At 44.4% G+C, this 13,420-nt stretch overlaps 1 protein-coding gene across 1 annotated transcript; it reads right to left on the bottom strand.

The window, feature by feature from the left end:
- Positions 1-416: 416 nt before the first annotated feature.
- On the bottom strand, positions 417-12,349 carry ZNF2 (zinc finger protein 2). The gene is made up of 5 exons (XM_040267559.1): positions 12,276-12,349; positions 7,509-7,577; positions 5,929-6,055; positions 4,277-4,390; positions 417-3,782 (listed from the first exon to the last, which is right to left on the bottom strand). Exons 2-5 carry the CDS (start codon positions 7,536-7,538, stop codon positions 2,776-2,778), a joined length of 1,278 nt encoding a protein of 425 aa, XP_040123493.1. The 5' UTR covers positions 7,539-7,577; positions 12,276-12,349; the 3' UTR covers positions 417-2,775.
- Positions 12,350-13,420: the final 1,071 nt, after the last annotated feature.

Raw genomic sequence — 13,420 nt, 5'->3', positions numbered from 1 at the left:
TGCTCAGAATGCCAATTTCTGATTCCAAGATTTGATCTTATTAGTGGCCATCTGGTGAAGCTAAAACCTCAAAATGGAAAGCCTCCATTACTCCATGTCCTACTGGGAGGTATCAGTTAAGAGCTAAATGGCCCTTTCCTCAGAATTGTTGGCAGGAGATGGAAAGTTACTCACCTTTTAAAAATGCTCTGCACATCTCCCAAGTTTTAAAAGGTAACAAAAGGAGAACTGCTGAATTTATGTTCCCACTCTGTTTCAATGATCACTTTACCCAAATGTCGATTAGAATTCTGAATTCATTCTTGTCTAATCTTGCTGACAATGGCAGAGCAGCTTAGGGAAATACTGGATCTTCAGCTTACTTTTAACAAGGCAATAAAGATTCAGAACTCTCAGAGACAGTCATCAGCCAAAAGTTTGGCAGTAGTTCCTTTTATTTTCAACTTGACATTATTAAATAATAGCACATATTATCCACTCCAACAGATTCTGCACTCTGGTTTTAACTCAAGTTGCTTTGAAAGTCCACATGTGAAAAGTCTTCCCTGCTGCTCATCTGCTTTAAGACAGGTAGACCAGTAGGGTTGAGTAGATTAGGGAGGGGTCTGTTTGGCAATCCAGTTTCTTGAACTAGATTTCAACTCCCAGGGAGAAATGGATCTTGGTCCATTAGGGTTCATGCAGGGTAGCTACATTCCAGACAGTCTTTCAGAATCAGGTCTTCTGGGCTTCACCTTAAGTAAACAGAAAGGGAATGCAGATGCCTGGAGTCAAAGTTGCCTGGTGCCTTCCCTTCAAGAAAATAAAAATATAGGGCAGGGCCCAGGAAATAGAGCTTCCCTGGTGGCTCAGTGGTGAAGACTCCCCCTGCAGTGCAGGAGACATGGGTTCTATATCTGGGTTGGGAAGATCCCCTGGAGAAGGAAATGGCAACCCAGTGCAGTATTCTTGCCTGGGAAATCCCATGGACAGAGGAGCCTGGTGGGCTACAGTCCATGGGGTCAAAAGAGTCAGACATGACTTAGTGACTAAACAATAGGGAACAGAAGGATCTGGGGAGTCAGGGCTTCAAGTTGAGTAATGCAGGGTCATGTCAGGGCAGACTTTAAATATTCAGAGACACCTTCATTAAACAGGGAGCTATTTTAGGTCTTGAATAAGGCAATGGTGGGCAGGAAGGGGGTCACTTGGAAAGGCTGACCTAACAGTGATATGGAAAGATGTAACTTGTGACAGGGGCTGTTGATATTAACCAGTTACTGAGGTGCCTGTTGACCTTCTAGCCTTTTGGTGCTGGGTTCTGATTTATGAGATATAAGTGATGGCCCTTAAAAATATCCCAGAATATCCCCCATGATGACATTGGAGCTACTGCTGCTAAGTTGCTTCAGTCATGTCTGACTCTGTGCAGCCCCAGACGGCAGCCTACCAGGCTCCCCTGTCCCTGGGATTCTCCAGGCAAGAACACTGGAGTGGGTTGCCATTGCCTTCTCCAATGCATCAAAGTGAAAAGTGAAAGTGAAGTTGCTCAGTCGTGTCTGACTCTTCGCGACCCCATGGACTGCAGCCTACCAGGCTCCTCCGCCCATGGGATTTTTCAGGCAAGAGTACTGGAGTGGGGTGCCATAGCCTTCTCTGGACATTGGCGGCAACATATTCTAAATGATGAAGGTGAGGAAGAAAGACTGACTCACATCTGATTTTATGTGAGAAATGAATCTTGGTTTATTTGGGGTTTGCCTATTATTGGGCCATAGCTTGATATCCCCCTCCTCAATAAACAGGAGGAAAGAATTCAGATCAGGGAGTGACTACTACAGTAATAGAAGCCCAAGACAACAAAAGTACAGGTGAGACTGAAATTCAGAGAAAGGCTGTGACTCTAAGAGGTGTTTTAAATAGAATTTGGTAGTCAAAAAGTTATTAATTCAGATAAATATTTATTGAGCACCTATTATTTGCAAGGCACTGTGTGAGATACAAAGACAAATAAGTCATGTCTCTGCTTACAATCTAGTTGAGGAGATAATACACATACATAAATTATGAAGCAAACCTTATAGCCTTATGTTAAAGAGATTTTGAGACCTGTATTCAAGACCTGACTTTCCTTGTACTAGCTGTTACATTGGACAAGTTATTTAATCTCTTTAAACGTCAGTTTGCTCATCTGCAAATTGTGGGGAGTAACAGTACCTACTTCAAAGGGTTGTTGAAAGGACCAAATAATTTACTTCTTGCAAAACTCTCAGCTGAGTGCTTAATCCATAATAAGCGCTCAATAAGTGCTAGCTACCGGTAGTAGTATTAAGAGATCTAGATGATAGGACACAACAGGACAAGGTCAGTGCCCAAAATCCTCTGAGAGAGGGACTAACGGCTATAAAAAAAGAACTTCTGGAAACAACAGTGCTGCTCTGACATAAAGGGTACCTTTCCTGTCCAGCTGTGGCCTCCAGTTATATAAAGTGCAGAGATGCCTGGGGCTTCGGACAAGAGGTTCGTCTGAGGACTGCCTCCTAACCTTTGTCCCTAGTGTCTGACAAATGTCTTTAGAATGCTGACTCTTTAAAGTCACATCCTAATTTCTGGCATCCCACATCACCTCTGTAACACAGTGGATGGACAGTGTTTCTTCAAACACTGTGGGTGCAGAGAGGCAGAAAAAGGAGAGGGGTAGCCAGCATAGGTGTGATGACCAGGTGATGGATTTAAGAGGGGGAAGACCTATCTTGAGTTTTCGTGGAGATCCTTGGACTAAAGCTTTTGCCCCACTCAGTCTATTCCCTGTTTGGCATAACGCCGTTGATGCTGAATAACTGATGATTTAGAACTGAAGACTTTCCCACACACGCTGCATTCAAACGGCTTTTCTCCTGTGTGAACTCTCTGGTGTCGGGTGAGCCGGCACCTCTGGCTGAAGGCTTTCCCACATTCGCTGCATTCGTATGGCTTGTCTCCAGTGTGAATCTTCTGGTGCTGAGTCAGGGAGGAGCGGTCAAAGAAAGCCTTCCCACACTCGCTGCACTGGTAGCGAGGCTCCCCAGCATGGGCTTTCTGATGTCTGTTCAGTGACGAGACCCCATAGAAGGCTTTCCCACACTCATTACATTCATACGGCTTCCGGCCTGTGTGGATTAGCTGGTGTCGCGTAAGAATACTTTTCTGGCTAAAGGCTTTCCCGCACTGGTTACATTCATAAGGACTTTCTCCAGTATGGATTCTCTGGTGGCGGGTAAGGGATGAGCGGTCAAAGAAGGCTTTTCCACACTCGTTGCATTTGAAGGGTTTCTCTCCAGTATGAATTCGCTGATGTACAGTCAGGGACGAACGGTCGAAAAAAGCTTTCCCACAGGCATTGCACTCGTAGGGGCTCTCTCCTGTGTGTGACATCAGGTGTCTACTGAGACTGCTCCTGTGGCTGAAGGCTTTCCCACACTCGGGACAGTCATAGGGCTTCTCACCAGTGTGAGTCCTCTGATGGCGGATGAGGGAGGAGTGGTCAAAAAAGGTCTTCCCACAGTTGCTGCATTCCTGGTCTCTCTCTTTAGTGAGAAATTTCTTGGGAGGTGTTGCCCTGTGCTGCAAGCTTTCCTCCAGAGAAGGGGGTTTCTTGCAGGCCTCAACTGTAGGGCTTTCCTTCTCTGTTCTCAACCTGCCATCCAGTACATAAACTTCAAATTTAGGAGATGGAGGACCTTTTCTTCCAAGCTTTTCCTTCAACGATCCTTCTGATTTTCCTTCTTCTGAAGCACCTTGAATCTCACGCCTAGGCTCCCAATCTGAAATGGATAGAAAATATAGATGCATGTTTCTTTCCTGGGTTAGGAAATGTTAGCACAGAAAGGAGGGATACTCTGATAAATCTGAAAAGTAATGACAGTCACTTTGCTTGCTTCCACAAATAGTATTGCACTCTAGGGAGAAACCAAGACCTGGGACTGAAACAAGGGATAGAACTGGTAGTGAAAAGTCTCAAAAAAGAGGAGAATTTCCATCAGGAAATAGCCAGATTAATTAGGAGTGTCAGCTAAGTGGAGGGGTTTGAATGGACAACATGACAGGGCTGAAAAAGTAAACATTTGGTGAATGAAGGTGAACAATACTTTAAGGTATAGATGGGGAAAAAAGGAAACTTGTGGGTGACAGAATAAACAATATACGAGAAGACTTGAATTTGAGGAAAAATATGATACTCAATACTCCCTCCCACATGCACCCAAATACCAAACACAAAGCAAAACAAAACTCTCCTGCCCAGTTCATACTCGATTACCTAGAGAGACATTCTCTGCACCTTCTTTTCCCTCAAATTCATGAAACTCCACTAGCCAAGGCTCGTCCCCTCTCTTCAACTGAAAAATCACATCAGGTCCGGGTATTGGAAGTCCTGCTTGTGGAGGAAGAAACAAGCAGGTGGTCATATGTGATGAAAATACACAGTGATTCCAAAGCAAATTTCAGCCTCTTAAGTATTTCAGAGAGAAAATGCAAAAGGCAGGAAGTGTACACGAGATATGCAGAAGTACAGGAACCTCTGAATGGAGGTCAAGACTAAGGTTCTAAAAGGGAACAAGTGGCATCTAGTCAGAGTGGATAGACTATTTGAATTAATGTGTTTATTCTTCCCCTGAAGTGACTGGGATGCTTCTAGCTCTAGCACTGGTAGGATGGCAGGAAGAGTCCTTACCTCAGGGAAGATGAGAATGAAAAAAGATTACCTTGAATAAGAATGTGTAATGTAGGTGCCCATTTTTGCTTATTTATGCTTTAGTACAATTATTTTTGGACACAACTGAGCAACTAACATATACATATTAAGTATGATTTTACTTAAGTGGATTGTGTTCATTGTAGGAAAACTAGAGGCATAGACAATAAGAAAAATCACCTTTTGTATTTTGTATTCATTTCTTTCTCTTTTTTTTTTTTTTGCTGTGGACCATTTTTGGTCTTTATTGAACCTGCTACAATACTGCTTCTGTTTTACATTTCAGTGTTTTGGCTTGAGGCATGTGGGATCTTACCTCCCAGACCAGGGATCGAACCAGACTGGGGATTGAACTGGCGCCTTCTGCTTTGGGAGGCGAAATCTTAACCCCTGGACCACCAGGGAAGTCCCTATTTCTTTCTTTCTATTCACTTTAATACAGAAAGATATTTCTTTCTTTTTATTCACTTTAATACAGAAAGATACCTATAGATACACTTTGTTAAAAACTGAATAATGACAACTGTATCTCAATTTGGGGGGAAAAAAACTACTGGAGAGCATTAATTGGAAAATAAGGCTACCCCATCTAAAATCATTTCTATTTGATTTATTTTGATATCTACAAGTTGATAATTTCTAAATCCATCATGACTTATTGTATGTAATACACACCAGACCCTTTTATATGTAAAAGATCATATTACGCAGAAGTCTCCCAATTAAAAAACAAAAGTTAAAACTGGAGGCCTTCCCTGGTGGCTCAGATGGTTTAAAAAAATTGGATAATGAAATAATGCTGAATTGTAAACTTGATTTTTTTCACATAATAATAAATTTAAACTATTATTTTAATTAGCACAGTTCTGCCTCACCATTAAAAAAAAATTTACTTATTTGTGGCTGTGCTGGGTCTGTATTGCTGTGCAGGCTTTTCTCTAGTTGTGGCGAGCCCTCTGTGGTGCAGGGCTAGGCTGCTCAGTGAGGGGGCCTGTGGTTGTCCAGTGTGCTTACAGCTCAAGGACCCCTTGCAGGCTGGGGTTCAGAATTAAGAAAGCCACTGTTACTGTAACCGCTAAGTCACATCCCTCTGCTCTTTCATCTTGTCTCTCAGGGGTTCCAACTCAGGTGGGAGAAGAAGAGATGTCAATATATTAGTCTCTCAACTCCACATCAACTCAGTACAGGGTCTACTTCTGGTGGAAAGCTCTCCTTACCCAATGAGACGATACTCTTGTAGTTCTCCAGCATCACCTCCTTGTAGAGGTCTCTCTGAGTAGGGACCAGACTCCTCCACTCTTCATCTGTGAAAACTACGGCCACATCCTCGAATGTCACTGGGTCCTGGAAACACAATCACGTTCTCCCTTATCCATAATCCTTCTCTTACATGGACCAGACAAAACTGTCATATATGACAACAGCTTTGAGGATGCTGGGGGAGTGGAAAGAAAATGGTTCTGACAAAGAACAGTTTTGAAGCATTTGGGGAAAGTGCCATAAAGCCCTGAGGCATGACTTTTGGGGCATAACCCCACACTACCTTTCTAGCTGAGCCTCGGAGTATCAGGGGCTCTTTTATCAGACTTACAGAAAACTTGGAAGAATAGAACAAAGACCCTTCACCCAGCATCCCCAAATGTTAACATTTTCCACATTGGTTTTATCTTTGTCTCAGAATATACACATCTGCCTATCTTTTTTCCAAACTTCTTTAAAGTAACTTGTAAACATGATGCCTTTTTACTCATTAATGTTTCAGTGTATAGTTTGTAAAAACAAGGATATTCTCTTGTATAATGACAGTATAATTGTAAAAATCAGGAGAGGAGTGATATTATTATCTAATGTATAAACCTAGTCCAGTTGCACCAACTGTCTTTATGTGAGTGTGTGTACATGCGTGCTTAGTCGCTCAGTCGTGTCCAGCTCTTTGTGACCCCATGGAATGTAGCTTGACAGGTTCCTCTGTCCATGGAATTTTCCAGGCAAGAATACTGGAGTGGGTGGCCATTTCCTCCTCCAGGGAATCTTCCTGACCCAAGGATCGAACCCAAATCTCCAGCATCTAGCACTGGCAGGCGGATTCTTTACCACTGAGCCATCTGGGAAGCCCTTATGTATGTGTTTGTGTGGACAAATCCTTCAAATAGTGTTGTTGATTAGATCATCTCTAGGCTTTCTCTCAATTCACTCTGATGTTCCTTGATTCTGTAAGTTCCATCTTTAGCCCCAAGTCTAAAACCTAGATGAGTCTCCAGAGTGTCTGCAGAGGTTCTAAGCAGAGCTCAGAATTAAAAACTCTCTGCCCTTGGGCAGAAAGGGGGTAAGCTGTGTGTCCCCACCCACACAAAAACTCTCTCTCTAGGACTATTTCAACCTCACTGGGGTGCTTTATAGTATGTGTCACATTCTCTGCCTAACCCAACACTCCCTGGAATATGGGGGCCTACTTTCAGTCCATTTGTGGATGTACTAAAGGGAAATCAGAACTAGAAACTGCCTGCTGCTCCACAGACCTTCTCATCAGACCCCTATCATCAGTTTTAAGGCAAAATCAGAGTGAAGGCAATGGAGGCTGTGTCCTTGGTGACAGGCTAGCAGGCACATATTCAAGGCAAGAAGGGGTCACTGAAAGATATCAACACAAGTCAAATGGGAAGGAGACATTCCTTATGGAGTCCTTTCTCCACCTGGTTGGGTTTGAGCAAAGAAGCCAAGAAGCCCCAAGACGGAAAGAAAAGTGGTTACATTCTGGAGCCTAACAGTATTTCAGAAACACAAGAGTCTGCCTCACCTGGCATCTCGTTGGAGACACAGCAGCCATTCCCTCCAGCGTGCTCTCCTTGCAGAGAAGAGCTGAGTCCTAATGAGGTAGAGAGGTAGGATGAGAAGCAGGATGTGAGAAAGACCAGTCTCGTTTAGTAGTTTTGTGACCCATGAAGCAAGAAATCTCCACTCACCAGTGAGTTATGTACCCACCCTCATCCTCAACACCCTACACAAAGGGAAAGCAAAGAAAAGCAAGGCAAGAGCAAGCCCACCCATCCCAGAAATGGAGTGCAAGGCTGTGCAGAAAACAGTGTGGTGCTTGTTTTTACCACGATCTTAGAGGTAAAGTTCTATTCCTGGCAGTTGAGAATATATTAAGGCTCATATTGTCTTTATAAATTCACATTAAATATTGTTCATCATGGGGCTTCCCAGGTGGTGCTGAAGGAGGAGGAAATGGCACCCCACTCTAGTATTCTTTCCTAGAGAATCCCACGGACAGAGGAGCCTGGCTGGCTATAGTCCATGAGGTTGCAAAGAGTCAGACATGACTGAGCATCTGAGATCAGATCAGATTGTTCATCATGATTAATCAGACAAAAAGTATAAGAAGTTTTACGAATGGCTCTATGGGCAAGTCCTGTCAAGGAAACACCTACAGCCTCTTCAAAAGAAAAATACCCCATTCACAGCAACACCCGGTGCTAATCGAGGAACACTGGGGCAGCCACAGCTTGTTCCACATGACCCTGAGTCTTAATCCTGGGGCCATGCTGATTAGGCCACAGGTGGGCAGTGCAGAGGCTGACCCGTGGACTGATTTGTGGTCTGGTTTCAAAAGATGACATCCATCCTCAGGATCGTGAACTAAGAAATGCCAGGACCACAAGTTAGATGGGCGAATGCATAACAAGGATCAATGAATACACTGCCTTGACTGCAGGACAGTACTTGGCAAGCCTCAGACACACCTTTCCCTCTTCCTTCTCAGGACCACACAATCCCCATGCCCCACTCATGAATCCCCCAAATGCTTGATTTGACTATGTCTTAATTAGACTCTTTATGTGAGAAACTGAGATATACTCAGTTAACTCAAGTAAAGTTTAATGACAAAGATTCACACAAAGCCTAAGAGGCTTTCACAAAATAAAAGGAACCTAGTTCCACCAGTGGGCAATGAGCTGAAAGTATATCATGAGGGACAGAAGTACCATGAGGGACAGAGGAACCAAAGGTACCAGGAGGCAGAATCCATGAGTATGTGGGGGGCACGGGGTAGAGAACAGGCTGTAATAGACTAACACAAGCAGGTATGTTGGTGGTGAAGCATTGAAAGCAAAGCCCCAAGAATCCCTGGCCCCTGAAACCCTACTTCACCCCAGCATCAGCCTGGACCGCAGTTTGCATGTAGACTAGCTGTATTTATTCTTAGATTTCCATAAGGCTCTGACCCCACCAGAAGGGCTTCCCTGGTGGCTCAGTTGGTAAAGAATCCGCCTGCAATGTGGGAGACCTGGGTTCGATCCCTGGGTTGGAAAGATCCCTTGGAGAAGGGAAAGCCTACCCACTCCAGTATTCTGGCCTGGAGAATTTGTAATTTCTATCAGGGGCCTTAAAACACATACTTTTGACCCAGCAACTTCTTTGGAATTTTTCCTAAGGAAAAACATACACAAAGCTTTTTATTAACTATCATTAATGCTAACCTTTACTGAGTGCAATGTAAGGCAACCTCCTAAGCACTCTATATGTCATCTCATTTAATCTACAGAAGAGCAAAAAACAAAAAAAATTACTGATTTTTGGTTGCGCTGGGTCTTGGTTGCAGTGCACGAGCTTTCTCTAGCTGTGGCAAGTGGGGGCTACTCTTATTGTGGAGTATGGACTCTAGAGCTTGGGCTCAGTAGTTGTGCACAGGCTTAGCTACCCCATGGCATGTGAAATCTTCCTGAAGCAGGGATTGAACTGGTGTCCTCTGCATTGCAAGGTGGATTCTTAACCAGTGGACCACCAGGGAAGTCCTAGAAGAGCAAAAATTTGAAATATCTTAAGTTTCTAAAATATAGGATTTGATGCCATTGTGTGTATGGTCCAGTTCATACACACAATGGAATACCACTGATATTATCATGTTAATATGGTAATGGTGTCATATTAAAATATTATTTTTATGATATATTAGTAATAACTAGCATTTACTGAACTTTTGCTACTTACCAGGCACTATGCTAAGTACTCTTTACAAGAACAGCTGAATTCCATGTTCGTAAATTAGTAAGGTAGGTACTGTTTTACAGATTAGGAAATTTAGGCTTTGTAAGAGGCTGAGGCAGAATTTGGACGCAGGAACAGCTAGCACATTTAAATCTCTATGGTATAATGATTTATTTTCATGAAAAGATAGCCATGTAAATAACAGACTTATAAACTAGAAAATCCCCAAACACATCCAAGTATGTAGGAAACCTTGATATATGACTGCAGTGGCAACACAAATCTGAAGTGGGGAAAAGATCACTAGCGTAAACTACAAACAACTTGCATGTTCATTGATAGGATAAACTGCAATTTTATATATGTTTCGAGTATTACACATTGATTAAGATACATGGCAAACAGAAGATGAAAAAAGTAGAAGCAATGACAGATTTTCTTTTCCTGGGCTCCAAAATCACTCTGGGTGGTGACTACAGCCATGAAATTAAAAGATGCTTGCTCCTTGCAAGAAAAGCTATGACAAACCTAGACAGCATATTTAAAAAGCAAAGATATCACTTTGCTGACAAAGGTCTGCATAGTCAAAGCTATGCTTTTTCCAGTAGTCATGTATGGATGTGACAGTTGGACCATAAAGAAGGCTGAGTGCTGGAGAATTGATGCTTTCAAATTGTGGTGCTGGAGAAGACTCTTGAGAGTCCTTTGGACTGCAAGGAGATCAAATCTGTCAATTCTAAAGGAAATCAGTCCTGAATATTCATTGGAAGGACTGATGCTGAAGCTGAAGCTCCAATACCTTAGCCACCTGATTCAAAGAACTGTCTCACTGGAAAAAAAACCTGATGCTGAGAAAGATTGAGGGCAGAAAGAGAAGGGAGGCGACAGAGGGTGAGATGGTTGGATGACATCACTGACTCAATGGACATAAGTTTGAGCGAACTCGGGAGACAGTGAAGAACAGGAAAGCCTGGTGTGCTGCAGTCCATGGGGTCACAGAGTATTGGACAAACCCCGCACACACCTGAAACTGTATGCTTGAAAACTGCCAAGGCATTTATGAGCTCTGATTCCAATAGTCCTCTTCTCTTTATTTCTCTGAAGCTTTTTGACTGTTTCAGCAAGTTTCTCATGCTGTCCAGCACTCAGACTGTGTACAGTGTTCTTGCTGTCTCACAGAAAATCCATGCACACCTGGTACTTAATTTTCCACCTCTACAGAAATGCTTCTTGAATCTAGTCCCAATCCCTCTTCCAAACTCATCCTGCATTTCCAAATGACTAAGTATTTTGAGTTAGGTATTCTGTCAGCATTTTAAAACCATCTATCCCTATGCAGTTCCCCACATCAATTCCTTTCCCTGCCCTTACAGTTCTCCTTGTTGTTTAGTCAATAAATTGTGTCTGATTCTTTGTGACCCCATGGATTATAGTCTGCCAGGCTCCTCTGTCCATGGGATTCTGCAGGCAAGAATACTGGAGTGGGTTGCCATTTCTTCCTCCAGGGGATCTTTCCAACCCAGGGATTGAACCTGCGTCTTCTGTGTTGGCAGGCAGATTCTTTACTGCTGAGCCACAAGGAAGCCCTTACACTTACCGCAGATGTTTTATTATTTTCCCAGGTGCCCCAAATTCAAACACTCTCCTGGCTCTCTTAACTCCCAAAGTTACCAGGTCCTTCAGACTCTTCTTTTGCAATGTCATTTGTATCTTTCCCGACCACTGACACCACCATAATTCAGGCTCATGACAGCTTGATTCAGGACTACGACCACTACCAAGCATTCCTGACTGGCTCCCTACACTAGTCCCTTCCCCTCTCTAATTATGAATGTGACCTCTAGAATAAAAGCACCAAAATTAGCTTTATTCCTGTCAATCCCCGATCAGCCCCATAAAATCCATCCTGCTGACCGTGTCTTGTCCTGACCCTCTATGCCCTGACCACAGAGTGCTCTTCCCCATCCTTGTCTCCCACTATTCCTCGACGCTTCACTCTTATAAAAAGCATTTCCTTCTCAAATCTGCCTATCACTTCGTTACTTCTTTCGTATTTTTTTTTTTCCCCACATCAAATCCTACCTCCCCCACGAAGGCCCCCTGATCACTCGTACGGAGGTCTAGGGAGGGGAGCTAAACGAGACAATCTGAGGCGCTTTTTGGAAAAGAGAGGAACTGGAGTGGGCGGAACCCTAGATTTGGTGTCAATTCCACCCACGTTTATTAAGCAATTGTTATGAGAAGAAGGTACAGGAGGGGCGAAGGAAGCCTCCAAACTTCCAACCGCAGAGCCGGGATCTGACATATAGTGGGGGCACGCCGAAAGGCCACTGCTAACAGTGTCCACACGAAACACGCACACACTGGGATGCGGGTACAACTTTCCTAGTCCGCACTTGTCCGAGCAGGGACGTCGCCGCACGCACAGCACACACACACACACACATTCTGCAGGCTGGCTCCGCCCGCTTCACCTCTTGTACTCCTACTGCACCTCCCCCAGGTTCTCAGTATCCCATTCTCTCTGCCGCTGCGCTCTCTCGGCGGCTCAATAGCACACACCCGCAGCTCTCACCTCCGGCACAGACTGCTCAGGACCCAGGAAGACGGCGCCTCTTCGGGTCGGGAGACCAGTGCGCCTGCGCAGAGAGGTCTGACGCCCGCGCTCCCAACCATAGCTTGGCTGTGGGGGACTCCATTTCCCAGAAGTCTCATCGGTGGGAGCGCTTTAATATGACGTTTAAAGATCTGCTCGAGCGTACTCTTCTGAGACGAGTTGGCGGCGCTGGACCGAATCCTACGTGCTAGTGCGGCAGCTTGGTCATGAAAAAGCAACCGGTCTTGGATGCTTGTGAGGCTTGTGTTCCCCCTGGAAGTACTGCTTATGTGTGATGTCACGTCCCTCTGGACCTCCGATGGGAGGGTCGTCCTAAGGAAATATGTCTCTTTCAGCCTTGGGACTCGTCCCTACTGAGAAGGATTTCTAGTCTTCTGACCCTCCGAAGGGCCTTGTTTCTGCTTCAGGTTGTTTGTTAACTGTCGGTTATAAAGTTTGGGCAGGAGAGACGCAGACTTTGGGTCTGAGGATGGGGCTGCGCATGTGCACATTTTTCTGCTTAAGAGAGAACCCAAGATATACGTGTATTTAATTGGGCAGCAGTGCGGACTCCCTACATTTTGAGCATACAGGAGCCAGCCTTCCATGGTACTACTGGAAGGATCCTCGTTGGAGACATCGTAGGGATTCTCAACCGTAGCTGCGTGCCAGAATCACCTGAAGAGCTTTAACTTATTGATGCCTGGGCCTCCTTCTGAAGAGGGAGAGTTTGAAAAGATCTGCAAGTGATCCTCAGTTCAGTTCAGTCGCCCGGTCAAGTCCGACTCTTTGCGACCCCATGGACTGCAGCGCACCAGGCTTCCCTGTCCATCATCAACTCCCAGAGTTTACTCAGACTCATGTCCATCCAGTCGGTGATGCCATCCAACCATCTCATCCTCTCTCATCCCCTTCTCCTCCTGCTTTCAATCTTTCCCAGCATCAGGGTCTTTTCCAATGATTCAGTTCTTTGCATCAGATGGCCAAAGTACTGGAGTTTCAGTTTCAGCATCAGTCCTTCCTGAATGAATATTCAGGACTGATTTCCTTTAAGATTGACTGGTTGGATTTCCTTGCTGTCCAAGGTACTCTCAAGAGTCTTCTCCAACACTGCAGTTCAAAAG

Source organism: Oryx dammah, unplaced genomic scaffold (genome assembly GCF_014754425.2).
Source record: "Oryx dammah isolate SB20612 unplaced genomic scaffold, SCBI_Odam_1.1 HiC_scaffold_25, whole genome shotgun sequence".
In the NCBI taxonomy this organism is placed as follows: Eukaryota; Metazoa; Chordata; class Mammalia; order Artiodactyla; family Bovidae; genus Oryx; species Oryx dammah.
Note: the sequence above shows the minus strand (reverse complement) of the source record. Positions and strands in the feature narration are given on the sequence as shown.